Genomic DNA, 26,136 nt, shown 5'->3' on the forward strand with positions numbered 1-26,136 from the left:
ATACAAAGTTGCTGGACGTACAAGATTCATCCAACCATCCGTCCATCCATTCAACCAGCAGATATTTACTGAAGCCTCCTAGGTGCCAGGCACCTTCTGAGGATGCTGGGCCATTAGCAGGAAACTGCCTCTTAGAGCTTGCATTCTAGCTGGGGTGACAGACAGACAAGGAAAATGTAGCATATAGAATAGCGGATGGTATTAAATGCTAAAGAGAAAAGTAAAGCCGGGATGGGGAAAGGGGGGCAGAGGTGATCCCACTTAGATGAGGGGCCAGGAAAGGAGGTGTTAAGCCACAATTTGTGGGAGATGAGGGAAGATGATTCAGGAGGCACAGAAATTAAATAACAGTGACTCACGGATCACGTGCAAGTCCCGTTTCAAGTATCTTTCAGTCCCGATTACGCCGAGAAAGTCTCTACTTGCTAATATGTCTTTGATGCCTCCCAGAGACCCACTAATCTCCCCCTTGGAAGCACAGAGGCTTAGCAGGCAAGCATGCCTACTGGCCCTTGAACTTGGCTTTGTGTTCAGTGTGAATATTTTGCAGTTACTGTTTATATTACTATTGATGGGGAATGACACTGGCTCTTCATTTACAGTTATGAGAAGCATATTTCTAATTTCATCTATGTTTGAAAAGTGAGCTGATTTTATTTATTTTTTTAAATTTTATTTATTTTTGGCTGTATTGGGTCTTTGTTGTCGCACGTGGGCTTTCTCTAGTTGCGGCGAGCCGGGGCCTACCCTTTATTGCGGTGCGCGGGCTTCTCATTGCGGTGGATTCTCTTGCTGCGGAGCACGGGCTCTAGGCACGCGGGCTTCAGTAGGTATGGCACGAGGGCTCAGTAGTTGTGGCTCATGGGCTCTAGAGCGCAGGCTCAGTAGTTGTGGCACATGTGCTTAGTTGCTCCTCAGCATGTGGGATCTTCCCGCACCAGGGCTCGAACCCATGTTCTCTGCATTGGCAGGCGGATTCTTAACCACTGCGCCACCAGGGAAGCCCTGAAAAGTGAGCTGATTTTAAAAAGTATTAAGGAACTTATAATACAGGTGGCACTCAAATATGGGGGAAATTGTAAAGGTGATAATGAATGAAATTTGGGACACACTTAAATCAGACGTGGGACATCCCTGGCAGACCAGTGGTTAAGACGCCACGCTTCCAATGCAGGGGGCACGGGTTCGATCCCTGGTCGGAGAACTAAGATCCCACCTGCCTCGCGGTGTGGCCAAAAAAAAAAAAAAAAAATCAGACGTGACCCTTCTCCTCGAGTTGCCCAGAGCCTGGCTCAGGAGATGAAAGCTCTCAGTGTGACTCAGCCTGTGATCAGCACCTCCCTTTAAGGGCCTCTGGAAGGGGACGGCATTCCCTAAGGCTCTGATGGGTCAGGGAGAGCTGGTCAGAGGGGGAGCTGCCGGGGGCACGCTTGAAGGCAGGGGCAGGTCTGGACCTGCTGAGGGAGGACAAGCTGGGCATTCCAGGCAGAGGGACAAGGGAAGCCAGGAAGCGGGGGTGGAAAGATGAGGAGAGTCAGCCAGGCAGCCAGTATATAAGGGAGCAGAGCTGCTGGGGGAAGCAGACCTTTGGGAGGCCACCCCAGCTTTATACTAGTCTTGAGACTCCTCCTCACACAAGTTCCGTTCTTCGGGCGCTGCTTTCCTGCGTTTTCTTATGTGATCTCGGCGCACCCACAAGGCAGCACTGTGGTCAGTCCCGTTCCACAGACGGGGAGTTGCGGGCTCAGGACACATCACCTGTGCAGGGTCAGGCACTCAGCAAGCTGCTGTCAGCACTTTTATTTAAACCTGTTTTAAAAAATTCAGATCTAATTCATAGACCATAAAACACACCCTTTTAAAGTGTACAGTTCAGTGGTTTTCAGCCTTTTCCCAAAGTTGTGCAGCTCCTGCCGCCATCCGATTCCAGAACAGTTTCAACGCCCCCAAAAGAAACCCCGCGCCGCTGCGCGGCCACGCCCACTCTCCTCGGCTCCCAGCCCCCAGCAACCACGAATCCAGCTTTTGTCTCTATGGATTTGCCTGGTCTGGACACTTTGTGTAAGTGGAATCATATAATATGTGGCCTCTGTGTCTGGCTTCTTTCACTCAGCATCATGTTTTCTAGATTCATCCATGTTGTAACATATATCGGTACTTCATTCCTTTATGTGGTGAAAACTATCCCATTGGACGAGTGAACCCTCATCCATTTTGCTTATTCTTCAACAGCTGATGAACATTTGGGGGGTTTTCACTTCTTGGCTCTTAGGAATAATGCTGCTAAGAACACTTGTGTACAGGCTTTGTGTGGACATGTGTTTTCATTCCTTTGCGAATATATCTGGGAGTGGGATTGCTGGGTCATATGGAAACTCTGTGTTTCACCTTTTGGGGGAACTGTCAAGCTATCTTCCTAATCGGCCGCACTGTCCTGCGTGCCCACTAGCGGTGCCCGAGGGCTCCAGTTTCTCCACATCTTCACCAACACTTGTTACTGTCCATCTCTTTGATTACGGCCATCCTAGTGGGTGTGAAGTGGTATCTCATTGTGGACTGGCAACCCCAGCAGCCAAGTTGCGTTTAATTGGAAACTTACTCTGGCCTCCTGTGGCTGGAACTGGGGTCAGTGGGAACAGAGGCGGGAGGATTAATTGGGGCTGGGGTGCGGGGGCTTCAGCAGCTGCTCTGAGGACAGGAGGGAATGAGAAGGGCAGTCAGAGAGGGGCCTCAGGGTTTGGAGCTTGGAGAATTTGGGGTGTGATGGGGCTGGTAAGGGCAAGTGCTGGGAACAGAACTCGGAGACTGGACCCACCTCTCCTCCTGGGTCCAGGGCGAGCTTCTTCCTCATGAGAACAGGCCCTGGCCTTGGGCTTCACTGAGATGGAGGGGGACGGAGTGAGGCAGCAGAATTCCTCCTCAGGGAAGCCAGAGCAAAGGGGGTCTTGAGGAGCGAAGCACTCCCAGGCCTGCACCAGACTCCGAGGGGGGCTCAGAGCTCGAGGCCTGGGCTTCACCCCGCCAAGAACACTGGGCACATACCACCCACTGTTTCCAAAGTTGTGACTTTCAGGTCCTGACTCCCAGGACACGGGTTGGGGCTCATTACTGTGCCCCTAGCGTGGGGCAGAGCTCTGGCGACCACAGGCCCACTGTTGTTAGCTGTCAGCCACCAGCTGATTTCTAATCATTATCATGTACAATATTCATGTTTCTTAAGCATTTACTATGTGCCCTTATGACGTACTCTGAGGCTTTACATGCATTTAATTTCCATCCCCATTTCACAGATGAGCAAACTGAAGTTCTGGGCTGTGAGGGAGGTCTTGCAGCCACCCCCACACAGCCAGCAAGTAGGACAGTCAGGTCTCCAACCTCGTCTCTACTGTCCAGGCCACACTGGGACGGAGATGGTGTAGGAGCCTTCCACTTTAAGGCCTTCCTCACAGGGGGCGGATTGGTTTTCTATTGCTATGTAACAAGTTGCCAGAAACTCAGCAGCTCAGTGCAACCGCATTTATGAGCTCCCAGCTCTGGAGGACGGAAGTTGGTGTCTAAGATACTGGGTAGACCGAGTTCTTGTGTGGAGGGTGTGGAGACAAATCCACTTGCAAGATCACTCTTGTTGGCATCATTCAGTCTCACGTGGTTGTAGCACTGAAGTCCTGCTTCCTTACTTGCTGTCAGCTGGGGCCACTTTCAGCTTCTAGAGGCTTCCGATTTCCTGGCCACGTGGTCCCCTCCCATCTTCAAAGCCAGCAATGGAGACTCTCTCACACTGAGTCCCTCCCATGCTTTAAACCTCTTCTGCCTGGAAGAGCCGGTCCTGTTTCAGGGGTCTCCTGAGTAGGTCAGGCCTGGGCAGGATAATCTCCCTTTTGCCATAAAAGGTGACCTACTCACAGGAGTCATATCTCCTGATATTCACGGGTTCCATCCACACTCAAAGGGGAGAGGATTTCATGCAAGGTCAAAGGTCCTGGGGTCATCGAAATATTCTGCCGGCCACGGAAGATCTTAGGTTCTAATAATAATAATAGTAATGGCCACAGGAATGGTGATACTTCCTTTCACTTGCTCAGAGCATCATGGTTTCCAGACTTACTCTACATCTGTAATCCAGTTGGAGCCCAACAGCGATGCCGTGAGGTATGAGCATCATCCCCGTTTTACCCAGGAGAGAGACAGACACCTAGTTAGCGTGTCCGGGGCTGGAGCCCAAATCTTCTGACCCCAAGTCAGCCCAGGGCTCTTGGAGCCCACAGCACCCCTGCCTGCCATCAGAACCCTCAGACCTCATTACCGTTCTTGGAAAGGGCAAAGCATCTCTTTCCAGCCAGCCCAGCCCTCGGGGAGCGCTTCCCTGCAAACTCACCACGTTGGGTCATGGAAGCTCCAGCGTTTACAGGAACTGCTGCTGGGCTGGGTGAAGCTCACCTCATTAGGCAGGAAAACGAGTAAAGACTGAGGGGCACAGAATCAAAACGGCATGTGTGCAGGAAGAACCCCATGACCAGGGAGGGCGTCTGGCTGAGGCTGCGGTGCTCTGGCTGAAAGAGAGGGGGCCACGCTGTCCAGAGGGCCACGTGTCAAGCGGTGCTCACCGCTGCTCCTCGGATCCATGCACCAGGCACAGGACTCACGTGGGTGCCCTGAGCGGCAGCCCCTGGGTGCCTACATCTGCCAGGCTTCTTGTGGGGTACCTCTCCCCTTAATATTAACCAGAGCCCAAGACCCCAGTGGGAAATCCCTGCCCCCCACACACTATCCCCAAGGATTCTCGAGGGTCTTAACATTGCTAGATAGCTTTGTGCTGATATATGTTAATTTTTAAAAATATTTCATTCTTCTCCTAAAATGCTGGATGCAATTTTAAAAAGGAAAGAGCCAGCTTTGCAGCTCGAGGAGGATGAGGGACAATTAACAGTCATCATTGTTAGAAGGCCAGTAGGGCTTTACGGGGTAGGTAGAACTATTGTAAACCAAGGAGTTTGGGAGATTGGAATATCTGCTTGTCAGAGCTATAGAAAATTGCAGGCCTAAGGTGATTGGATTCACTGGAAAGAATTCAAGGCACAAACTCAAATCTGCATAAGATTACTAAGAGCACAATTCTGTTCACTATTATTTTTAGGAGAACAAAACACGCAAAGCTGTGTTCATTTCCCTCAGAAAGCATTTTCCTGAGCAGTATTAACAGCTCAAGAATTAAAAGCCACTTCTGTTTTTCCTTTTGACACCATCATTTTGAAGTATCACTAATCATAGGTGAGTCTGACCCTCCCAGAGGAAAAGACAGTCCTAGGGAGTTTCACAGGCCTGGGGCAGGCAACAGCCACACTGAGAGTGGGGGAAAGAGCCTGTGTGGCTGGAAGTAGGTCTGTCAGTCAGTGATGTGGACATGCTTAAGGGACAGAGCCCTACGCTGTGTTCTGATAATGGACCCCTGGATGCAAAGGTGGTTAAAAACCAACCTTCAAGATAAAGACAAGCTGATCCTAAAATATAGTTCATTTGAAGTTTTTGGATGTTATTTTTTAAGATTTAAAAAATGCTTAGGATTATTATAAATCAATATTTATCAAAAAATAAAAGTATATTTAGAATAGTTTTGTTTACCTGATTAAATATCTGGTTTTTGGTATGTGAAAAAAAAAAGACAAAAAATCGTCTTCTTCCCTTTTATTCCATGCTGGATGCTGCTCCAATTCTTTCATTTTTCCTAAAGTTTTGCTGACACAAGGCTGCTGGGAGAGCGGCCTTTGGAGAGGTCTGTGGTGAGCCAGTGCAAAGGAATCTGGCTAATTTAAGCTGAGGGGGTCTCCTGGAAGGTCATGGGGAGTGGGGGTCACCGAATGGATCCAGAAAAACAGGACTGGAAATGGCCTGAACTAGGGGCTCAGGAACCCAAGACGGTCTCATGATAGACACTGCAGTCAGGGACTCACCGAAGCCAGAATGAACGAAATCCAGCATGTTCTGTCTCCTGTCCTTCGACTCCAGTTTCCCTTCCCAGGGAGGCTGTGTCTGCTTAGCCTGGCGAGGTTCTTGTCCTCTCCGTAGTGAGGGGATGGTGGGGCTCTGGGCCAGTCCCAGCAGACTGAAGGCAGTGGGCTAGAAAAAGGCAAACAGGGTGCTGTCGGGAAGAAAGTCCATAGAATTTGGGGTAATGGGAACCCAGGGGTAGCACACTTGTAAGTAAAGTCTGGAATCACCATCCTAAAATCCCATTGCCTGGAAAATGTCCCATGTTCTGCTCTCCCCTCCCCTCCCCCATAGCCTTCCCTGTCTCCAGCTGTCAATCATCAACACGCACATGTCAGTGCCTTCTCACACGTAACAGTCCAGCATCTCTTCCCCCACCCCACCAATGCCTGGAGCCCCCCTTAGCACATCCCAAAGCTCATTAAGCTGCCGGGCTAAACAAAGTGTTTTCGACCTGCTGTGGGTTGGATTTTGTCCCCCTGCAAAAGATATGCTGAATTCCTACCCCCTTGTACCTGCGAAGGTGACCTTGTGCGGAAATAGGGTCTTTGCAGACGTAATCAAGTTTAGAGGAGGTCTTCTGGGTGGGCCTTGATCCAATGATGGTGTCTTTATAACTAGAGAGAAATGCCTGGTGAAGACAGAACGCGCAGAAGGCCATGTGGCCCTCGAGGCAGAGATTGGAGCGATGCAGCCGAAAGCCGAGGAAGGCCAGGGATTAAGGGCCACCACCAGAAGCTGGAAGAGGCAAGGAAGGACTCTTATTTTTAATATATTTATTTATTTAATTTATTTATTTTTGGCTGTGTTGGGTCTTCGTTACTGCACACGGGCTTCCTCTAGTTGCGGTGCACTGGCTTCTCATTGCGGTGGCTTCTCTTTGTTGGGGAGCGTGGACTCTAGGCTCGCGGGTTTCCGCAGTTGTGGCCCACGGGCTCAGTAGTTGTGGCTCTCGGGCTCTAGAGCGCGGGCTCAGTAGTTGTGGCGCACAGGCTTACTTGCTCCGCGGCATGTGGGATCTTCCCGAACCAGGGCTTGAACCCGTGTCCCCTGCATTGGCAGGTGGATTCTTGACCACTGTGCCACCAGGGAAGGATAGGGAAGGACTCTTTCCTAGAGGCTTTAGAGGGAACATGGTCCTGCCGACACCTTGACTTTGGACTTCTAACCTCCAGAACTGTGAGACGATACATTTCTGTTGTTTAAATGGCACTTTGTTATGGCAGCCACAGAAAACTAAGACACTACCTCAGGTCTCTAACCTTAGCAGCACAAAGCTGTAGGAAAGGCCATAAATTATGGTTTGGTTTTTCCTTTTAACAAGAAGAAAACCCCACATCCTGGAAACTGTAAAGTAAGGTAACTAATTTCAATGGTTTCTATTTTGTAGATGAGAAAACTGAGGCTCAGAGTTTGTCACTTATCCAAGTCACATAGTTAGAAGGAGGCAAAGGCTGGACTTGAACAAGATTTTTGACCCCAAGACTTGTACTCATCATCCTGCATGTGAATGTGTGGCTCTGTATCTCACAGGTTAGTGCAGAGACCCCAAATTCTAGTTCCCAGATGTCACTTTTCTTTATTACATGAGCTCAAAAGTTAGTACTAGCTATGTTCTTATGGGAACTACCTGTTACAGCCACATTTTCTGTAACATGAGCCTCTGTAAAGCAAGCCTTTTTCCCTGGTGATTTTCATTACAAAATCAGAGATTCACTCCCACCAAAATCATCTCCCCATAGACCCGAGTAAGAATGTTTGGCAAAGAAGGAATTAATTGATAAACAGCTTGTAGTATACTAACTCCAGTGTCTGCCTGGAATGTTTTGCAACACTTTTGGAAACTCCAGAATTATAATTTCAGCACAACCTGTTTATTTCAGGCTATTAAGCCACATGTGTATTCCGCATGCTTGGGAATCCACTGGCTTCACTCTGAATGGCAAGAACAGAGACCCTCTCTCACTTTCGGGTGGGCATTTGTAGCGGTTGGTAGAGCAGGGCTGCAATCCCTGGGGAGACCAGTAGGGGTCTTCTTCCAACAGGAAATAAATTTCAGGCTGAAGATTCTCTAAGTTCAAGGCTTTGGGTGCTAGAAAATGAGTCTGTTTCTTTGGGATGAAACCTACCCTCCTTACAATGTGGATTAACCAGTTGGTGTGAAATCACTCAGTCCTGAGAATGGGGCAAGAAAAGGTGTGGAAAAAAAATCCGACTTTTCCTGCCTTTTTGCCCCTCCTGGGAGGCACTGGAGCTGAGGCCAGGGTGCCTGGGACAGCCTCTGTCTTTCCCATCGGCACCAAGGGGAAAAGGACACTGCACGTCCGCACTGTCGAAAGAAAAACCAGAACGGCAAGCTGGCCTGACGTTTCTCTTGTAAATTGTTTACCTTGGGACAACCAGATGGCTCATCTCTTGTTGACCCCTTGACCATTTCTCGTGCTGTTAACAGCCTCTATTAGCAAACAGTCCCACTCCACTGGCCCACATGCCTGTGCAGGAGTCCCAGGGCCTGCTGGCTGGGGAGCCTCTGGCATACCAGGAGGTTGACTCAGCACTGCTGGGCTATGGATCTTCATCAGGGTTCAGGGTCTGGGTACTTCAGCTGTAAATGGAGTGAGGGTGGAAATAGGATGGATTATGTAAACGTTTTGCAATCCCTCCCACCCCCCAGCCCCTCGTCCCCCAACCCCCTGGCCCTGCCTTTACCATGACAAGACCTGGTTGTGATTAATGTTTGAGGGGTGAGAAGGGGGCTCTTGCCTTCCTGGGCAGTGGGCAGGGAGCACTCCGTCATCCCTGTCTGGGTTCCGTCCTTAGGCACCACCTCCTTCTGGACCTTGTGGGTGTGGTGCGGGGGTGAGATTTTAATATTAAGAGCTCCCAGAAGCCCCCAATCTGGGGTGGGGTGTAAGAAACAGATGGACATTTTTAGAAGCTCACTCCAGTTTTCAGGGCAAGTGGAGGCGGGGAGACCAGTGGAGACCCGAGAGGTGATGGGGCTTGGTCCTGGGGTAGGGGTGGAAAGAGGGGACAGATTCCGGGTGTTTCTGAGAAGCACGGTGCAGAGTGAAGTCTCTTGACCAAGGAGGAGGAGAGCGATGCCCTTGAGGGTCTTACAGCCCGGCTGCCAGCAAGACAAAATTCTCACCCAGGGAACTAGACTTCAGTGGTCCACAGATCTGAAACAATTTTAGAGGTGGAAAAAGCAGGTTCTAAACTCTAAAGCACAGAAGGAATGTTCACAGATCCAGACACGTAAATATTTGAAGCTTCTGTTACACACACTCACACGCACGCACGCACACCTCATTAAGAGCAAGGTAAAAGGTAAGTGAAGGGCTGGGAGAAAATTAAGAAAAGATCACCAATCCAGGATTTATAACTAGCCCCTAGAAATCAATGAGATCAAGGTGGATAACTGGGGACTTCCCCGGTGGTCCAGTGGTTAAAAACAGACTCTGCACTCCCAATGCAGGGGGCCCGGGTTTAATCTCTGGACTGAGATCCCACATACCACGCAATGCAGACTACAGAAAAAAAAAAAAAAAACTAGGTAACTGTACAAAGGAATATGAATTTGTAAGTTCCAGAAAGAAGGCTCTAAGGATAATGTACATATGGGAGCATGCATGAGCTCACTAGGAATCATGTCCAAACATAACTTCTACTTAGGAACCACTGAGTCCATTTTAGAGAACTGGAAGTTGAGGCCTGCGGTTGATAGCACAGGCCAGAAGCCAAAACTCAAATTCATTAGACCCCAAAACCAGAATGGGATGGAGTGAAACCTGCATCACTGCATTTCACTGAGGGTCAAATGAGCTGATTTGAGTCAAGTGCAAGGTCCGGCCTGGCTCTCTTAGCTCTTCCATCTTGGGGGGTCAGGCCCAGTGGACTTGGGAGTAGGGAAGGGGGAGATAAAACTGAGAAAGGGGGAGACAGGAAGGAAGGGTGAATCTGATTTGCATAATAAAGACTTGTGTGGGAGGGAGCTGGATAGAGAGCCGGAGGGCAGGGCAGGAGATGGAAGGATTGCTCTAGAGGCAGACAGATTGGAGGCGGGGCTAGGAGAGGGCCAAGGGCAGGGCCACGTGATGACTTTCGTGCCATCCCCACCCCACCCCCCAGCACCTTGGCCATCCGGGGACAATTCCTGCATAAAAATATTAAATAGTATAGGATATTGTGACTAGTATAAAGATGGATGTATTATAAAATAAAATACATTCTATTAATATATATAAATAATATAATTTTACATTATATAATAAAACATTCTCTTTGACCTAAAATTTCATTTTGTAGTCTTCTGATTTTAAAAGTAATCCTCATGTTTTCATGGGGCCTGTGCACTGTGCCCACATCGCTAGTGGAGAAGTTGGCCCTAACTTGTTCCACAGACAGCAGTCAGGAACAGAATTCTTTCCCAGTCCTTTTGGCTGGTTTGGAGAGAGACTCCTGGGCTCTGATGTCCAGCTGTGTGGCAGGGGGAAGGTCTGTGTCCCCAAGATTACGGAGAATTCCAGGCGGTTCATCCAGGGTGGACTGGTTGGCCCACGTGGCCAGCAGAGTTCTGCCTGCCTGGGTTTGAATCCAAACCCTGCCTGCGTTGAGCTGCCCCAAACCAGCGCGTGCGTTCATCGGCATCAGGGTCTTTGGGATTAAAAAGGTAGGTAGCCTTTGGGTCTCTTCTGGCCTCCAGGTAGGGGGTTACGATCAAGGCAGGTCTCACGCAGAACTCTGACGTTACAGCAAACACCCCCCAAGGAGGAGGTCAACCTCTACTCCAAGCTCAAGGCCTCACGCTCGGGCCTCCAGGCTTTCATCCATACCCTGGCGTGTGTGCGTGTGTGCACACGTGCGTGTGAAGGATGGGGGTGGCAGAGGCCCAGTGGAAGCTGTAGGCCCAGGGCCCCTTCTGAATATGTTGGGCTGCCGGGGGCCCCCAGGTTCCCACACCCTATTCATGTCAGGAGACGGAGCCTGAACAACATTGGTAGCCAACGGAATAGAGTATCTACAACACTACTCCTTTCACCTGTGAGAAATCGATCTCGACACCCAGCACGCTAATTCACCAGCCCTCTCGTGCAGATCTGACAAGCTGCCTTTAACCTTTAACCTTTAACCCGGTCCTTCCCATCGGTCACCATTCTGCACCCCGCCCCCGCCCCCGGGGGACAGTACAGTGTCTGCAGACAGTCTTGGTTGTCACACTGGAGGGTGGAGAGCTCCTGGCATCAAGGGGTGGGAGAGTAGCTGCTAAATAAGCAGGACAACCTCCACAGTGAAGAAGGACCCCAAATGTCAGCAGTGCTGAGGTACAGACCCTCCCACAGCTGCTTCTGGAGTGGGGACCCACGTTAGCGCCCTCCACACAACACCTACTCACCCCTAGGATGTGGGCTAGGTCTACGCACACTTGGGCCACGCTGCCCGCACATAAGCATTTTAAGGTGAGTTATTGAAGACCTAGTGCTGCCACGTGTTACTTCAGGCCATTTCAGTTCTACCAGCCTCAGTTTCCCGGTCCGTAAAATGGGGGTGGTAACAGTGCCCACCTCAGAGGGGTGCTGTGGGGACATGCCCGATCCCTCCTGCCTGACCCCATTTTTATTGCTGATCCTAAGCAGACCCGAGTGAGAGTGGTGCTTCCAGAGGCTCAGCTTCGTCACCTCCCCCCATCTCCGGGCAGCTCCAGCTTCCTGTCTCCCCTCCCCACACCCACACACACTCCTTTGCCCGTGGCGGCCTCAGGAGGCTCCTTCCCCCAAGAGTTGCTGTCTCTTCCAGGTGACCCCTGGTCGACCCGCCAATGGGAGTGTGTCGGTGGTGGTCAGGGGCCATTTAAATTAGAACACTCTCTGGATAGTTCACAGAAATTCATGAGTCATTTTTGCCTCATAAAACCCAGTGGAGTTAGCTGGGAGTGCAGATGATATCTGTGGACCTTTAAAAATTTTTTTTCTTTTTTTTAAAGAGGCAAGTTTCTCCTTTGATCCAGGTGCATCCTGAGAAGCAACGTTCTCTAGGTTGGAGGACACACAGTCAGCTTGGTAGCTTGATGACTGTGCGACCGAGGACAGCTTAGTCAATCTCTCGATTTTCTTCGAATTAACGTTTTTTTCTTAATTTGAGGGAATACACGTCCATTGTAGCACATTCGAAAGGTACTGTTTCAAAAATAAAACACGCTGTATACAGTTCACATCTTGCTCTTGTTTACTCACATCTTACCTCAAACATTTTCCCATGTCACTATTCCTCAAAATCATATTCCTAACGGCCGCACAAATTTCTTTTGTATGGGTTATCTCACCTGTCCCTTGCACTTGGCCATTTGTGGCTGCACCCTCCGTGTTCCCATCTGTGAAATGGGCACAGGTGTGCTGTGAAGTCCAATGAGAGGGCCTGCCCATCCTCTCCTGTGACTGGTCCTTGACGAGCCTACAGGCCAGAGTTGGTGCAGGACAGGAACTCCTCCCAGGCCTGCCCTGGGCAGGAAGAACACAGCGGGCTGTGGACTGCATGATACACTGAGGCAAGGGCCCTCTTGGATCCCGGATTCTGACTCCGTGCCTGGTCTTGAATCTGGCCGTCAGGAAGTTTCCATTTGCCCTGCAGCTGCAGGGACAGTGGACTCTGGGGGCACAGTTGGGGCTCCCCAAGGAGCTGCTTGCTCTTCTCTTATACCAGAAGCCGGAGCCATCAGCCCATCTGTCTCTTTGAGGCCAGCTGGCCACCTGCAGAGACACACCTGGGGTCTCCAGGTGCTACTGGCTCCAGCTGCCACTTCCACGGTGGCCCCTGAGAGCGGGTGGCAGGACCCAGGAATGTGGGCTGCCAGGCAGGTGGGTGCCTACTTGCTCTATTTAAACCAAGTGTTCTTCAAATCCGGACTGTCTTCATTTAAACATGCTATTTAAAAAAACACTTTAAGTCATACAGAAGACAGCTCGCTCTAAATGGAAGGTTACCTTAAATGAAATTCAACAAAACAAAACAACCTGACTGCGTTCAAACTCCTCCTCTGCCCACCCCTGGCTCTGTGCCCAGGCCAGCTCTGTGCTCTCTTGAACGGGAAGGGTGACAAGTGACAGAGAGTCGGGGAGCCAGGATGAAAAGCCGACTAAAGACTAAAAGACTAAAGACTAAGAGAACCCTCCCACCGAGTGAAGCCTGGAGGCCACTGGGCATCCCTCACTTGGCCCAGCGTGTGCTGTGCTTGAGGGAAGCCTGAGTTCTAGCCCAATCCTCCCATTTTACAGACTGGGAGACAGAGGTTCAGAGGGGAGGGAACTTGTCCTAGATCACATGCGGCTGGAACCGTATTCTCCTGTTTCCCCGGGCACGTCTTCCCGGCCCCATACAACCTGGCTCAGGAGGCGCCCAGCAGGGAGAGGGGAGCCCAAGCCGGCAGGCGTGGAAGCCGATGGAAGGCGTCCATCCTGCGCGGGTCAGCTATGGGATTTTAAGTGGGCTCCAGCGGAGGAGCAGGGGACTGCGTTTTGGCAGGCACAGGGAGTTTGGATTCTTCTGACTCTTCCATTCACCTCTGGGTGAGCTGGGCAGGTCGTCTGGCCCCTCTGGGCTGGGTCTGGCCATCAGTAAGATGAGGGAGTTGGACTCCATCTGGTGCAGACAGTCTGGTTCCCAGAGAAGCCTTCCCTCTTATGTATAAACTCACATTCCTCATCCTGGGCTCTTCTGCCATTTCCTTTCGTGCTAAACCAAAGGGCTATTTTGGAAACTCCTATAAGCAAACTGATCCCTGGCTGGCATTTGAACGGATATAAAAGAGCCCTAAGTGAGGGACTCAGGCATAAACGCCGCCCAGCCCTGAGAGCCCACGCCGTTAAATTTAGAAGCATCGCTTCCAAATGAGGTGAAATTGCAGGTTCCCTGTGGCCGGTGGGCAGCTTTGGGCAGCACCGAGCAGGACAGGTTTAGCAGAACAGGCTCCGGCTCCCTCTGGCTGCACCTTGGGGGAAGAGGCCCAGGACGGCCCCTTCAGTGTCTGGGGAGCAGCTGCTGGGTAAGGAGCCCCTTCAGCTGGCCCGCCTGCCCTGAGCTCCCCAGCTGGATCCAAGCATCAGATGCTGCCCGGGTGCCGGAGAGAGGCAGCGACGGACACGCGGGGAAGAGGCAGTCTTGTCTGCCACTGAAGGTTTGGGACTCGCATGATTTCTGTGACTCTCTCCTCTGCCCAGGGGCCCAGTGAGGTCCCTGGCCTGCCTCTCATGCCCTGCAGAGTGCCAGCTGCCCAGGGCTGCCCGACCTGCCTACAGTCCAGCCGCTAAAGGGTAATGCCGGCAGGGGGAGGGGGAGGGGGGATGGTCTTGGGGGCGGAGTGGGGTCTCCAAGGTGCCCAGCCTCTGTTCTGAGTGGTCAGTGCCGCTGTTGTGTCAACAACTAAACATTAAGAGTATGACCCTTGGTTAAAGGTGACAAACATCTGTTGGGACTTGTCAGGAGCCCACTGAAGGCTCCTGGGATTCCAGGGGTCTCATCCCGGCCATCTCATGCCCAGTCCACCAGAGAGGGGATCATTTTGCAGCCCGCTGGGTGAGATCACAAGGGTCAACTTCAAAGGCTCAGCCCCACCAGGGATCGGCCAGGAGAGGTGCTGCTGGGATCTGACGCTGGTCCAAAGGGCCCTGGGCTCCCACACCCTGAAGCCTGCGGGGGATGGGGCTCAATGTCTCTCAGCCGTCCCCAGTGCTACATTTCTAGCTTGGTAGGTCTGGGCCATGAACCTGCTTCCATTCTGGAGCCCTCTCGCTCTTGCTCAGGCTCATGGCAGCGGAGGGGGGGGTAGTGTCCTCAGCACAGCCCCTGCGGAAGCAGGTGCCTCCTAGCGTGAAGTAGCTGGGCTTTGGAGCCCATCATGCCCAGGTTCAAATCCCAGCTCTGGCAGTTCCGACCTGTGTGACCTTGGTTGAGTCATTTCCCCTCCTCTCTGAGTCTCGATTTCTTTACCTGCAAAATGGGAAGGATAATAATAATATTTGCCTCATATAGTATTGGGAGTATTAAATGAGATCTTAAACCTTTAGAGCAGGTAGCAGAAGGAGTGCTGGCCACCCAGGGGTCATTCATCAATAGCTGCTGCTCTTGTAAATAATGTTTTAGTGGAACATATCCAGGCTTATTCATTTACACATTATCTGTGACTGCTTTTGCTCTAAAACGGTGGAGTTGAGTAGCTGTGACAAACACCATAAGGCCTGCAAAGCCAAAATAATTCACTCTCTGGCCCTTTCCCGAAGTCATTTGTCCACCCCTGTCTTGGAGTGCAGCACATAGTGGGAGTTTTTATCTTTATCCTGTTCTTCCACTGACTGCGCCTTGGGCTGCACAGCCTGCCGAAGTGGGGGAAGCAGCCCCAGCCTTTCAATTCTTGTCCTCTGGTCCCATAAAGATGCGCTGTGACTCTTTCAGGCCCTGGAGAACGCCCCAGCCCCACCTGCAGGGAACTCTCTGTCTAGTCGGGGAGGCAGACAAGTCACCATTCACCGTCCACTGTAAGTAAAGTGAGGCAGGGATTGGGGGGAGGTCCAGGAAGGCTTCCTGGGGGAGGTGACATCTGGGCTGGAAGAGGAGCTGGGAGGGTCTAGCCAGGAGGCCAATCCCCACGTGACAGCCAGACCTCACCCTGGAAAACGTGGCTCCCTGAGCCAGCCTCTTCACCTCTTAGAGGCTCTTTCCTCATATGAAAAGTGGGGTCATTGCACCTCATGGCCCTGTTGTGAGTAGTCAGTCTACAGCCAGGTGCTGGCACATTGCGTGGGTCTGCACTGAACCTCAGTTCTCCTCCTTGGTCCTCCTTTCCTAACGCTGGGCAGGCAGATGTTTGGGTTTGTTCTAGCAAACTGCATGCAGAGGAACTCTTTAGCGATCGTCTTTCTCCCTTATCTTGAAGTGGAGGACCTGGGGGAGGCTGGAAGAACAACCCAGAAGGCCTGGGAGGGAGGGTGGCAGGGATGTGGAGGGAGAAGGTGGAGAGAGGGCGTTCCGGTCCCCAGCCCCCCAGGGCTGGCTCCAGAGTCCGCGTCCCACCCGCTGACCTTGGGGATCTCCCTGCCTGCTCCCTCCTGTGCCCTTGCTCATCCTGGCTAGGATGGAGGGAGGGCGTGTTTAGCAGTTCGAGAAGCTTCCGGTGCCACCCAGAGCCTGTGCTGATAGGGGTGGGGGCAGTGGTATGCTGATAAAAGTTTAACAACAGGCAGAAAAACAAACAAACAAAAACACCTCAAACCCTAATTTGTAGCACTTGCCCATTTCCACGCTGTACTTAATTCTGTCATGGCTGATTTCAAGCTACCAACATTCCTGAAAATTTCACCATCGACTCTTGTGAGCTGGTCCAAGCTGGCAGCAGCACAGCCCAGATAGGGACTGTGGGGGCGTGAGGGTCCTCCCGTGGGGCTGGGGCGAACCCCCAGAGTGCGGGATGCCTGCCCACGTACCTGAGAAGCGCTGGCTCAGCATCAGTTACACTTGGGTTCTCAGCCTGGCTCTGCCGCTTCCTAGCTGGGTCCCTGGGCTCGTCTTGTTACCTCTCTGAGCCTCAGTTTCCTCATCTATTGAATTAGGCTCGCAACAGCTCCTACACCTCAGGGGGTTATGCAGCTCTACTAAGATAATTTACGTAAGGCGCATAGTGGACAGCTGGCCTAATTATGAGCTCTCCACTGCCAGACTGCGTCAGTTTCCCCATCCGTACACCAGGCTGCTGTTCACGGACCTATTGCACGGGACAGTCCCTGGCACTGGGGCTCCACTCAGTGGGTGCTCCGCAGACACTCGCCGCTTCCTCCGTCGGGGCCAGAGGTCGCTCCTCGGCTCACCTGCCCCAGCAGCTGGGGTCTCCAGGCTGGGGTCTTGGTCAGCCGATGGCGCACAGACAACCGGCTCTTTCTGGCGTCTATTTCACATCATGTGCTGTCAGCACATTGTGTCCTTGGTCCTTTTCTGAATTTCCATTTTACAGGCGTGATCACCGAGGCCCAGAGCCGGTGAGCGGCACAGCTGCAGCTGGGGTTTGAGCCCAGGTCTGGCTTTGTTGCTTCCAGAGCTCACCTATGCACAGCACGTGTGGGACTCTGGGCTGCGGGAGGTATCGGAGGAGGAGGAAGCTTGTGGGGGGTCACGCAGATCTGCCAGGGGGTTCAGAGTGAGGGCTCTGGAGCTTGTGGTGGGAGCTGACTACAAACAAAATGCAGGATAGACACTGGATAGACGTGGCTGCAAAGGGAACGTTCTTCCAGGCAGAGGCCCCAGGGTGGGCAAAGGTGTGGAGTCTGGGCTCAGCCACTGGGCGGAGGGGATGTGGGAAGCAGGGGCCCTACCGAGCGGGAATAGGAGGGAGTTGGCGGAGCGGAGCTTTCTCAGGGCAGTGGGATCCCCAGAATCCTTGCACCGACGCCACCCTGGCTGAGGGGTGAGGCATAAAACTGTAGCAGCAGAGATTTAGGTTAGATATGGGGGAGAACTTTCCTATTGTGTTGGAAGACACTGGACGATATTCCCAAAGGATGTGGTGGCATTTTTCCAATCTCGAGATGGTTTGGAAAAACGTAAAGACAGCCAGGGTTCTAGGCTGGCCTCCCTGCAACCTGGGTCAGAGATGGGGTAATGGATCTGTGGCTTCTGGAAGCCTTTGATGCCAGCAGCCTGGCCTCATGTGAACTGGGCTGACTCACCCCCTGCTCAAAACCTCCCATGGCTCCCAGTTACCCTTAGCCAATTGCAAGGCCAAAGTCCTTCCTGCGGCCACCGAGGCCACCCTGACCTGTGCTCTGCTGGCCTCTCCAACCTCACCTGGAGCCACCCCCCACCCCCCTGGACTTCTTTCCATTGCTGGATTACACCTTGTCCTCTGCGCCTCCAGGCCTTTGCTCACGCCGTTCCCTCTGCTTCAGATACCTTTCCCTCCCCTCCCCTTCCCCTTCTTCCCTCCTCGCCTTTCCTTCTCAGCTCTCGGGCGCCTCCTCCATGGGTTGGTCTGGTACCCGCATCATTTCACTATGGACTCCCTACTGTAATGGTGGCCCGTCAGCCGCCTGCTGGACTTGGAGCCCTGGAGGGCGAGGGCTGGGCCTGCCTTACTCGGCGTCTGGCTCATAGGAGGTGCTCAGCGGGGGTTTGTGGAGGGGGGTCAGGGTTACTGGCAGAGAGGAGTAGCTGAGGGGAGGCGAGAGGAGCTGGTTCACGAGTTGCTGGGTGCCCCCTGCATCACACAGGCATCAAGGACCCAAGCACAGGGTGCAGAGACCTGGGCTCGAATCTTGCTCCTGCCCCCCGCCCCAAGCTCCCTGACCTCACTGAGCCTCAGTTTTCTCATCTGTGAGCCGGGGGCAGCTCCAGCCGCCCCCTCTCTGGGGCTGCTGTAGGGCCCTTGGGGGCCACGGTGGAGGGTAGCCAGCCTGCGGTCAGCACTCACCGGGTGCCAGTTCGAGGCTGACTGTCCTGCCCTCTCCCTGCAGGTGACAGCCATGTCGGTGAGGGTGCGGTTCCTGTCCTCTGGGGACACAGGGGCTGTGGGGGTCATGGGCCGGAGCGCCTCCTTTGCCGGCTTCAGCAGTGCCCAGAGCCGGAGGATCGCGTAAGTTCTGCCCGGGCTGTGTGTGGGAGGCTTGTTTGAGGGCCAGGGATCGGGGGGCCGGCGGGGCATCCTCCTCCCACGCCAGTGACCCTGAGGCTCACTCTCATGCCAGGCCTGCAGCGCAGGGTAGTGTGTGTTTGTGTCTGTCTGTGTGTCTGTGTATGTCTGTGTGTCTGTGAGTGAGACGCTTGGTGTTGGGAGAAAGCTGTAATTTGCTTCAGATCTGAACAGGTGTCACCCTACGTGCTCCTGGCAGTTGATCCTGGAAGCTGATCTGCTTGAGTTTATCAGGCCCACTTGGCAGATCAGAAAACTGAGGCTCAGAGAGGCAGAGCTGCTCACCCAAGGTCACACAGCAAGACTGATTCAGAGTTGGAACTTAGTCTCCTAGGAGCCAGGTTAGGATGGAATGTTCTTCCTGTTTTTTGTTTTTCTTTTGCGGTACACGGGCCTCTCTCTGCTGTGGCCTCTCCCGTTGCGGAGCACAGGCTCCGGACGCGCAGGCTCAGCGGCCATGGTTCACAGGCCCAGCCGCTCCGCAGCATGTGAGATCCTCCCAGACCGGGGCAGGAACCCGCGTCCCTGCATCGGCAGGCAGACTCTCAACAACTGCGCCTCCAGGGAAGCCCTGTTCTTCCTGTTTGATAGAATGGGAAGTAGGGCCACCTGTGACCTGGGGCAAGTGACTTCACCTCTCTGAGTCTGGTTTCCTCATCTGCGAAATGGGGATCACAAATGTCCCTCCCTCACGGGCTTGTCATGAGGGTACAGTGAGGTGACACATGGTGAGCTGTCGGCACATGCTGGCACGCAGTAGGGGCTTGTGGGAAGTTTTCCAAGGAGGAGAGACAGGCAGAGACAGACCTGCTTAGTACTGACCCTCCAGACGTGAGTTCACGGCTGATCTGCGATGTGTCTCCTCCCGCTGCAGGTAATGCCTGGGAGGAGGGTGCGTTTCTGCTCCTGGGGCCACAGCCCTGCCAGCTCAGGCGTGCCGGGCCCCTGGCTCCAGGAATCCTGAGGGCCCCAAACGGCTGCCAGTCTGAACAGCCGCGGTGGGCAGGCAGGGCCCTCAGCCAGAGCAGGGCGCAGAACCAAATCTCATCCTGGCATTCCCCTACCTGAAACCCTCCGGAGGTTCCCGTCCCACTGAGAGCGCAATCCGGTCCCCACGCGGCAGGGTCTGGCTGGCCAGCCTCATCCTGAGCCCTGGGCTCTAGCCGCATTGGCCTCTCTGTCCTCCAGGCCTTTGCACAGGCCCTGCCCTCGTCCTGGAACCCTCTCCACTGCGCTTCACCTGGCCTGGTCCCGCTTAATCTCATCAGGCCTTGGCTTCAAAGCCACTTCCTGGGGGTTGGGGGTGCGGACCACCCGCGCCCGGCAGGCCCTCCTCGTGCTCTGTCCATAGGCTCCGCAGCTGCGCATTAGACCCACCTTCCCCTCCCCCCGCCCCACCCCCCATCACTGTGAGGCCGACCCTGCGGTCAGGCCCTCCCAGCTCACTCGCCTTGTCTCAGGGCAGCCCAGCTTCTCGGTTCTGAGGTGTGCCTGGGAGGAGTGGCATCTCAGGGCTGAAATCCTGGAAGCACCCCTAGGAATCCCTAATTCCTTCCACAAGTATTTATGGAGCATTGGCTCCGGTCAGGCCTCGTCCCGGGCTGTGGAGACAGGCCCAGGCCCCGCCCTCCTTTCAGGACGGGGAAAACAATAAGCCAGTGATAGTCAAGATGGATGCCGCTGGTGGCGGGTTCCCGGAAGGGGTTAAAGCAGGGAGGCAGGAGGGCAGCAGGGGGCTTGGAGGAGGCCCCCAGTGAGGCATTTAAACGAAGGCAGAGAGAAGAGGAGCCCGTCACGTGCAGACAGGGTGTGGGCGTGGGAAAGCCTTCCAGGCGGAGGGGACAGAGGTGCAAAGGCCCTGAGGTGGGAATGAGCTTTGAGGGACAGAAAGTGGGTGTGCGGCTGGCCTGTGGGACAGTGGTGTAAATGTCCTGGGGCTCCCCGTCCTGCCCCCATCCCCCAACCCTGCAGGGACTACTGGAGGATGCCTGGCTTGGACGGGTTCTGAGATTCCTGAGTGGCCTCCATCGGGCCTGGTTCTCTGTAGTCCCCTTGTCCAGGGGTGAGGAAGTAGCTGCCCGCGATGGCAGAGAAGCAGCACATCTATTTTTGACTTCCTGTCTCTGTACATAACTTCTGTACATAACTGTACATAACTTCCTGTCTCTGTACATAACTTCTGTACATAACTGTACATAACTTCCTGTCTCTGTACAGCTCCCAGGGATCTGGACCCTGGCTCTGGGGCTGGACGGTCTGGATCAGGTTTCAGGCCTCACCTCTGGCCTTATTTCCCAAGTAATCCAACCAGGCTGAAACACGGCCACATTGCCAAGGTGCTCAGCAGCGGGGGCAGGTCAGGCAAAAATAACCTTAGACAGGAGAGCAGAAGAGCCTGGCTCCACTTAGATGTCCCCAGCCCTTACCCCTGCCCTGGCACCTGAAGCCCCTTTGCCTCTGGACAGCGTTGTTGTTTTTTTCTTTATTGTGTAATCAAAGAATTCACTTGGGGAAGTAATCTGGTGAGGAAATTTTACACTAAGGTTGAATGACTGCTATAACAAGGCCACATATAATAAATATATAATACTATATTATAACCTAAGGCCATACATAATAAGGTGGGCAGATGAAGAAGAGAGCCAGGCCCTGACACTGTCCCATTCTGCCCTGACTGACAGGCACGGGCTGCTCTTAACCCCTTCCTGCCATCCCTCAGCCAGGTCTCCCCTCCCTCAGGCAGGGACCCTCTTGAGCCAGGAGACCCTGCAAGGTCCGCACCACCTGGGAATTCCTCCACAGGGACGGCTGGGAAGTGTAGGTGTGAAAACCAAGCAGCAGCCCTTGATTTTCAAGGAGAGGAGGCTAGAGAAAGGGGGCAGAGAGGAGGGCTAGACCTCAGAGACACGTATCAGGAGAAACAGGCTAGTACACGTGAAGCACCCAGAGCAGAGCTTGACCTTTGCGAGTGCCGTGCGCGTGTTTGTCATCATCCCTGGACGTCTAGTACCACCAGATGTAGGAGGAAAGGTGCGCTTACACCCAGCTTCGAGTCCTCACCTGAAATGTGTCCAGTCGGTCCTCTTATTTATTGCCCCGCCCCCAGCCCCTCCTACCTCCGGATCCTGCACCTGCAGCAGCTGTGCACCTGGCCTCCGATAGTGTCTCCCAACGACACCAGGTAGAAGGGCTGGCCCAGCGGCCTCACGTGAGGGCTGGGGCCCGTGGGTCACACGTGCCCATCTGGAAGCTCGTCTGGCATGCCGGGGGATGTTTAATATTTACTGAGTCCGCCCAGAACTGCTGTGACATCCGCCCCTGGAGGTTGCTCCCTGCCCTGGCAGTCGTGGCTCTGGGCCAGACATGAAACCTGATTTCGCCATCCGGAGGCTGCACATACATCACTGTCCCTGGCGGGGCTGGCCGCCACACCTGCTCTGTTGAACCTCAGACACGAGCACTGGGTTCAGAGCTTCCCCAGGAGCCGGTGCTATCAGGCACAGCCACAGAGCGAGGGCGAGGAAGTTGCCAGGTAGATGGAAGTGGGATCCAGCCGAGGGCACGCATCTGCCGGGGACTGTGGGACTCTGGGAGCTGGCAGGTGAGCGGGGCTCCTGCAGCCCCACCTCCAAGCTGCTCACCCACCCCACCTGCCTGTCTGCCCACCTGCCGGGGACCCTAGCCTGTCTGAAACCTGTTTCTCTCGAGGCTGCAGCCCTGCCTGTCCCTGCCAGCCTGCAGATGGCAACTTTGTGGAGGGTGTGTTCCAAGAGGTGGCTGATGTGGCCTCCGGGAGGGTCGGGGAGGAGGGAGCACAGTCCCTGCCTGGGCTCTGCAAAGTGTCCCTTGACATATAATATATGAATAACAGCAACGGCAGGTGCAGGGGTGAGCTTAGTCCCCAGGGCTGCGTGCACATTACCCAGACTCAAACATCGCCTGATTGGAGGGACCTTCCCTGTTCACCCTTTGCATTCATTATCCTGCCTTTGGTTTTATTCTTGGCACTAGGCACTATCTGATATATAATTTTTTTTTTTTTTTGTGGTACGCGGGCCTCTCACTGTTGTGGCCTCTCCCGTTGCGGAGCACAGGCTCCAGGCGCGCAGGCTCAGCGGCCATGGCTCATGGGCCCAGCCGCTCCGCGGCATGTGGGATCTTCCCGGACCGGGGCACGAACCCGTGTCCCCTGCATCGGCAGGCGGACTCCAACCACTGCGCCACCAGGGAAGCCCTGATATATAATTTTTTAAATTGAAGTATAGTTGCTGTACAATATAACTGATATGTGCTTTTAAAAATTACCTTATTACCTTCAGCACATATATAGCACTCACTCTTTCCTGGGAACTGCTTGAATCTCTTCACATTTATTAACTCATGTAACTCTCACCGCAACCCTTTCTCTGGTCCCCATTTTATGGATGAGAAAACCGAGGCACAGAGAGGTTCAATAACTTACACAAGGTCACACAGCTTATAACTGGGGGAGCCGGATAGAGACCCCAGCATGTGGTTCCGGAGTCTGTGCTTGCTACCACTTCCCACGGTCTCCCCAGCTGGCAGGGCAGCTCACGAGGGCAGGGGTTTTGTCTGTTTTGGTCACTGTTCTACCCCTGGCCCCTAGAATGGCATCTGGTGTATGACAGGAGCTCAGTAAATATTTGTTGAATGAATGACTATCTCATGACAACTCCGTAGGGCAGGCCCTCTTATTATCCTCCTTTTACAGATGAGGAAACTGAGGCTGCAGTAGATTAAATACCTGTGCCCTCTGGGGCTAGAATTTGGCCATGGGCGGCTGACCAGGAGCTTGTGTCCCGTGAGGTGATAGGAGTTGCTGGCTTGGTGAGGCCCCTGAGGTTTCCAGGGCGGGGCTCCAGGTCCTTCCCTGATGCAGCACCCTTGGGACCCAGTTCCCAGCATCCCCGGGCAAGCCCTGGGATCTGTATTTCTGGCACGTTGGCCTGTAATGTGGCTGTGCGTCCATGTTTTGGGGAACCACGGGGTTTGGGGCTTGATGCCCGACAGCAGGGGTGGACAGGACAGCTCTGCTGAGTCAACCACAGGACCCTGTGACCGTGTGTGGAATGTGCAGTGTCTGGTTGGCTTGGAAGTACAGCCCAGCCACCTGCCAGGCCTCTTGGGGACCAGGGCTTGGCGATGGCCCAGTGGCCCTTCTCCCAGGCCTGGCGAAGGAGATGGAGCTGTGTCCACTTGCCCCCTGCCCAGCTCTCCAGACCACAAGCCCCCCACCCCTCCCCGCAGACTGTGAACCCTTGAAGGTGGGACTCTGGCCCCTTGGCTCCCATCATGTTGCATGATTCAGAGAAAGCCCCGTTCTGTGGGTGTTTGAATGAATGAATGAGCCTGTGCCCTTGATTTTAGACCCTAAAAGGGCAGCAGACTGTGAAGGGCATCCAGGGACACTCGGAGCTGGGTTTCTAGCAGGAGGATATCTCCCGAGTGAAGCAGAAATGGTGAACCCCTGAGAAAGTGGTCCTCCTACTGTGGTCTGAGGACCAACAATAGTGTAGAGCCAATGGACCGTCTGCTCCATAGGCTGTCCAGGGCCTGTTCCTTCTCTCTTGTTGCTTGGCCATACCTGTGGGGGGCCCCAGTGCACATGGTTGAAGCTGGCTCTTCAGTGCATCCGAGGAAGATGAGGAAGGAAGTGGGAGAAGTTCTCTTCCAAGGAAGTGGAATATGTTGACTAACCCAGTACTGGGACATGGGTTTGCCTCAGAATGCCCATGGATGCATGGGTGTGTGTGTGTGTGTGTGCATGTGTGCGTGTGGGTGTGTGCGTGTGTGCATGTGTGCGTGTGCGTGTGTGTGTGTGTGTGTATGGTGATTTGTCAGGCTACCTCCCTCCAAACTATATGTATAAAGAGCAGAGTTGGGGAGATGTCCCTGAGGGAAATTGAGGTGCTATTAACAGAGGGAGGGGAATGGATGTGGGGCAGGCAAAGCCAACAGGTACCCAACCCATGGGTATACCACTGGACTATGATTTGGCCTCCCACGTTGCTTTGCCTGCACAGAGCTTGATGAAGAGCACAAACAGACAGCATTGGCATTTGGGCTGCCTGATTGTATTTCTCACTGTAAGTTAATTTCTCACATCAGGTTAGTGTTATTCTTTTTTTAATTTATTTTTTATTTTTTTTGCGGTTCGCGGGCCTCTCACTGTTGTGGCCTCTCCTGTCGTGGAGCACAGGCTCCGGACGCGCAGGCTCAGCGGCCATGGCTCACGGGCCCAGCCGCTCCGCGGCATGTGGGATCTTCCCAGACCCGGGGCACGAACCCGCGTCCCCTGCATCGGCAGGCGGACTCTCAACCACTGCGCCACCAGGGAAGCCCCTATTATTCTTTTAATCCTCATATCCAAGCCCTCATTTGACAGATGAGAAAACTGAGGCCCAGAGAGTCTTGGCAGCTTTCCTGAGACCACGCAGCTTGGTGGCAGTGGGGTGAGACTCAGCCAGGTCTGCTGACTGCCTGGGGCTCTGGCCACTGTTCCCAAAGTGCCTGCCCCTGAGAAGGGCTTGGTCCAGACCCCTGCTCTGACCACGCCCCCCCATCCCTTCTCACAGAAAGTCCGTCCACAGGAACTCAGTGAGGTCTCGAATGCCTGTGAAATCCTCCAGGATGTATGGCACGCTGCGGAAGGGGTCTGTCTGCTCGGATCCCAAGCCACAGCAAGTGAAGAAGATCTTTGAAGCACTGAAGAGAGGCCTCAAGTAAGGATGGCTATTCGTGGCCTTTAACAAGTGCATTCTTTGTCCTCGTCTGCTCGGTCCTCTCTGCCTCTTCCTGGGGAACGTGGGTGGGTCTCTGCTGTAAGAGGCCACAGAGGGAGCTCCTGGTTATCTGTTTAGTCAACAAGCATGTCCTGGGTGCAGCCATGTGCTTGGCCCTGTCCTTGGGCACCGGGGACACAGTGAATACGGCAGGGGGACCCTGGTCTCATGGAGCTCATGGTGTGGAGGGGGAGACGGTGATAAAAAGTAATGTGATCAATACCGTAACTTCCACGAGCCCAGAGGGCAGTGAGGGAGGTGATGGAGAGACAGCGTGTGGAAGGCCTGTCACACAGGGCTGCCCGGAGAGCTTCACTGAGGAGGTCCTGGTGGTTTCCGAGAAGGAGCCATCGTGCTGGCCTCTGGGGGACAAGCATCTTGGGCAGAGGGAACGGCACGGGCAAAGGCCCTGCAGTAGGAGCTTGCACAACAGCTGGAGGTCAGGGAGGCTGGATTCAAGTGAGGAAGAGACTGACTGATAACTGAGCAGAGGTGGGAACAGGAAGATTCAGTCACTTATTCCCCATATTTTTATTGAGGGCTTATCAAGTGCCAGGCGCAGGGTACGGGAATGAACAAAACACAAAAACCCCTGCCCCCGCGGAGCTGACATCCCAGTGGGGGACACACAGACAATAAACAATATAGAAAAGTAGGATAGAGAGTATGTCAGGGGGTGGT

At 53.7% G+C, this 26,136-nt stretch overlaps 1 protein-coding gene across 2 annotated transcripts in view; it reads left to right on the top strand.

Annotated features, from left to right (window-relative positions):
* RIPOR3 (RIPOR family member 3) overlaps positions 1 to 26,136 on the top strand; it is a 72,628-nt gene that overhangs the window by 24,314 nt on the left and 22,178 nt on the right. The window contains exons 2-4 of one of the 2 annotated variants that reach the window (XM_060033411.1): positions 15,430 to 15,512; positions 18,477 to 18,595; positions 25,249 to 25,395. In XM_060033411.1, the coding sequence (XP_059889394.1) occupies positions 18,486 to 18,595; positions 25,249 to 25,395 (257 nt within the window). In that variant the 5' untranslated portion in view covers positions 15,430 to 15,512; positions 18,477 to 18,485. The remainder of the gene's footprint in view (positions 1 to 15,429; positions 15,513 to 18,476; positions 18,596 to 25,248; positions 25,396 to 26,136) is intronic. The other variant, XM_060033410.1, reaches the window with a different exon arrangement.

This window comes from Delphinus delphis, chromosome 15 (assembly GCF_949987515.2).
Source record: "Delphinus delphis chromosome 15, mDelDel1.2, whole genome shotgun sequence".
In the NCBI taxonomy this organism is placed as follows: Eukaryota; Metazoa; Chordata; class Mammalia; order Artiodactyla; family Delphinidae; genus Delphinus; species Delphinus delphis.